The sequence below is a fragment of the Brassica oleracea genome, chromosome C7, assembly GCF_000695525.1.
Source record: "Brassica oleracea var. oleracea cultivar TO1000 chromosome C7, BOL, whole genome shotgun sequence".
Lineage (NCBI taxonomy): Eukaryota > Viridiplantae > Streptophyta > Magnoliopsida > Brassicales > Brassicaceae > Brassica > Brassica oleracea.
Genome location: NC_027754.1, coordinates 26483091 through 26485705, shown reverse-complemented (window position 1 = coordinate 26485705; position 2615 = coordinate 26483091). Strand labels below are relative to the sequence as shown.

Sequence of the window (2615 nt, the reverse complement as noted above, 5' to 3'; positions counted from 1 at the left end):
AAAAATTACACATAAAATAATCATGATTTTTGTTAACTGGTCGGATCATTATTTATATGATATCGCACACGAAAGAAAAATTTCTGTTTTTAAAATTATCTAATTAACTCTATACTCATGTTTTTAATATTTTTATATGATATCACACATTCGTAAAAAAAATAGATAGTTTAAAATGCAAAAAAAAATATTTACTTAATGAATATAATATGAACGAATATTACAAATACATCATTTAATAAAATAAATAATTAAAAACTGAAAATTCATAGCGCGGATCAGGGTCTAGTTATTGTTAAACACAAAATATAATAGAGGTAAAACTGTATGTTAATAATTACAGTTTCCAAAACTATTTTAGTTCATAAATGAAAGCTTTTTAAGTGCTGTTTATTTAAAAATTACATGTAAATGTAACGCATAGTTTAAGAACTGTTCCTATTTTCTAACCCTCTCATAAAAATGAAGTCGTTAGTACTTTTTAACTCTTCTTATATCTTTTGTGATAATACTTTTCTTGCTTTGAAAATCATATTGTGGTACCTTTTAAAAATAAAATCTCAAAAAAAAAAAAACTGAAAGTATTAGAAAAAAATATTGACACCTAGAATTTTATTTTATTTTTGTCATCGACACCTAGAATATTAGCCTATAAATGGCATAACAGTGAAAGAAGAGGATAGACGCAAACAAATAGCAAAAACAAAAAAAAACATTGAACATTGCAGCTATGGCTCCCACATTGCAAGGCGAGTGGATCAAGGTAATTACTTAGTTAGTTAATTAATTAATTAAGAATTCTATTTAAAATGTTAGGTTAATTTCTATCAGTTCTTTATTTTGCACGAGAAAACATTATACTAGGATTGGATATTCATTGTTTTTTTACTCGAGTAATGAGTATTGTCATAACTTCGAACTACCAACCCTGACTGTCAAGTAACTGAGTAATAAATCGACCCATATATATTCAGTTTTAACTGTCATTAATCATCATCATCATCATCATCATTAATTAACAGGTGCAGCAGAAAGGAGGAGAGGGACCTGGAGCAAGAAGCTCACACGGCATAGCCGTGGTCGGAGACAAGCTCTACTCTTTCGGTGGCGAGCGTACGCCAAACATTTCCATCGACAAACACCTTTACGTCTTTGACTTCAACACTCACACTTGGTCAATCGCCCCGGCCAACGGACAAGCCCCTAACGTCAAGGCCCTGGGCACCCGCATGGTGGCCGTGGGAACTAAGCTCTATCTATTCGGAGGCCGCGATGAGAAGAAACAGTTCGACGACTTTTACTCGTACGATACAGTGACAAAGGAGTGGAAGTTCCTCACCAAGCTCGATGAAGAGGGAGGACCTGAGGCTCGTACTTACCACTCGATGGCTTCGGATGAAAACCACGTGTATGTATTCGGCGGGGTGAGCAAAGGCGGGGTTATGAAGACCCCCTTTAGGTTCAGGACCATCGAGGCGTATAACATTGCTGATGGGAAGTGGGCTCAGCTACCTGATCCTGGTGAGCAGTACCCTACGTTCGAGAGAAGAGGAGGAGCTGGATTCATTGTGGTGCAAGGGAAGATTTGGGTGGTTTACGGGTTTGCAACTTCACCTGATCCTAATGGAAAAAACGATTATGAGTCTGATCTTGTGCACTACTTTGATCCTGCTACTCAAAAGTGGACCGAAGTGGAGACTAAAGGAGAGAAACCTTCTCCAAGAAGCGTGTTTGCGCATGCGGCAGTAGGAAAATACATAATAATATTTGGAGGTGAGGTCGGGCCGGATCCAAACGGACATTATGGTCCCGGAACATTGACCAATGAGGGTTACGCGTTGAACACCGAGAGTTTGGTGTGGGAGAAGTTTGGAGGAGGAGCTGAACCGGGTGAACTCGGTTGGCCTGCCTACACGACTGCTACCGTCTATGGAAAGCAAGGCCTCCTCATGCATGGAGGAAAACGTCCCACCAACAACCGTACCGATGAGATGTACTTCTACGCGGTCCATTCCGCCTAAACAATGCGCTCTCACTACTCTCTAAGGTTCGTTTGTGAAGTTTCAAAAAAAAAAAGGGTTTGTTTGTGTGGTGAGTATTACTATTTGTGTTGTGTCTCATAATATGTAATGTAAGGTATAATAATGGTTTGTGAAACCTATGAAATATAGCCAACTATGTATGGCTTATTATCAACTCAAATTATGTGTGTTTTTTCGTTTGTAAAACTGCAATCATTGGAATAATATTACTGTTACGTGTGTGTTTAATAAATGATCGAAGTTATCAACAAATTTGTTATAGCATCCAATTTCCGCAGTCGTTTTAACATTTATGCACTTATCTATTTAGATAAAATATATCTAATTGGATTATGTCCTATATCTCCGTGAACAAAAAAAACATGTCGTATATCTAAGGGGGAACTAACCTAAATGGATGGAGAAACACTACTCTCATTATTTCCCTTATATTTTGACTATACTTTTCTCTTTGTGATCCCTAAATTAACCCTCTAATTTTTTTATAATAAATCTGAAACTTCATTAAAACATTACACTATAAATTAAAATTGTACCGATATATTAACAACCAACTAGGCCTCACAATAAACC

The 2615-nt window shown here is 36.5% G+C and overlaps 1 protein-coding gene across 2 annotated transcripts; it reads left to right on the top strand.

The window, feature by feature from the left end:
• The first annotated feature begins 675 nt into the window (after positions 1 to 675).
• On the top strand, positions 676 to 2253 carry LOC106306884 (epithiospecifier protein-like). 2 transcript variants are annotated; one of them, XM_013743663.1, is made up of 3 exons: positions 676 to 763; positions 1023 to 2047; positions 2079 to 2253. In XM_013743663.1, the coding sequence occupies exons 1-2, from the start codon at positions 731 to 733 to the stop codon at positions 2019 to 2021; spliced, it is 1032 nt and encodes a 343-aa protein (XP_013599117.1). In that variant the 5' UTR covers positions 676 to 730; the 3' UTR covers positions 2022 to 2047; positions 2079 to 2253. The 2 variants fall into 2 exon arrangements, with proteins under 2 accessions (XP_013599117.1, XP_013599116.1); XM_013743662.1 differs by having other exon boundaries at positions 1023 to 2253.
• Positions 2254 to 2615: the final 362 nt, after the last annotated feature.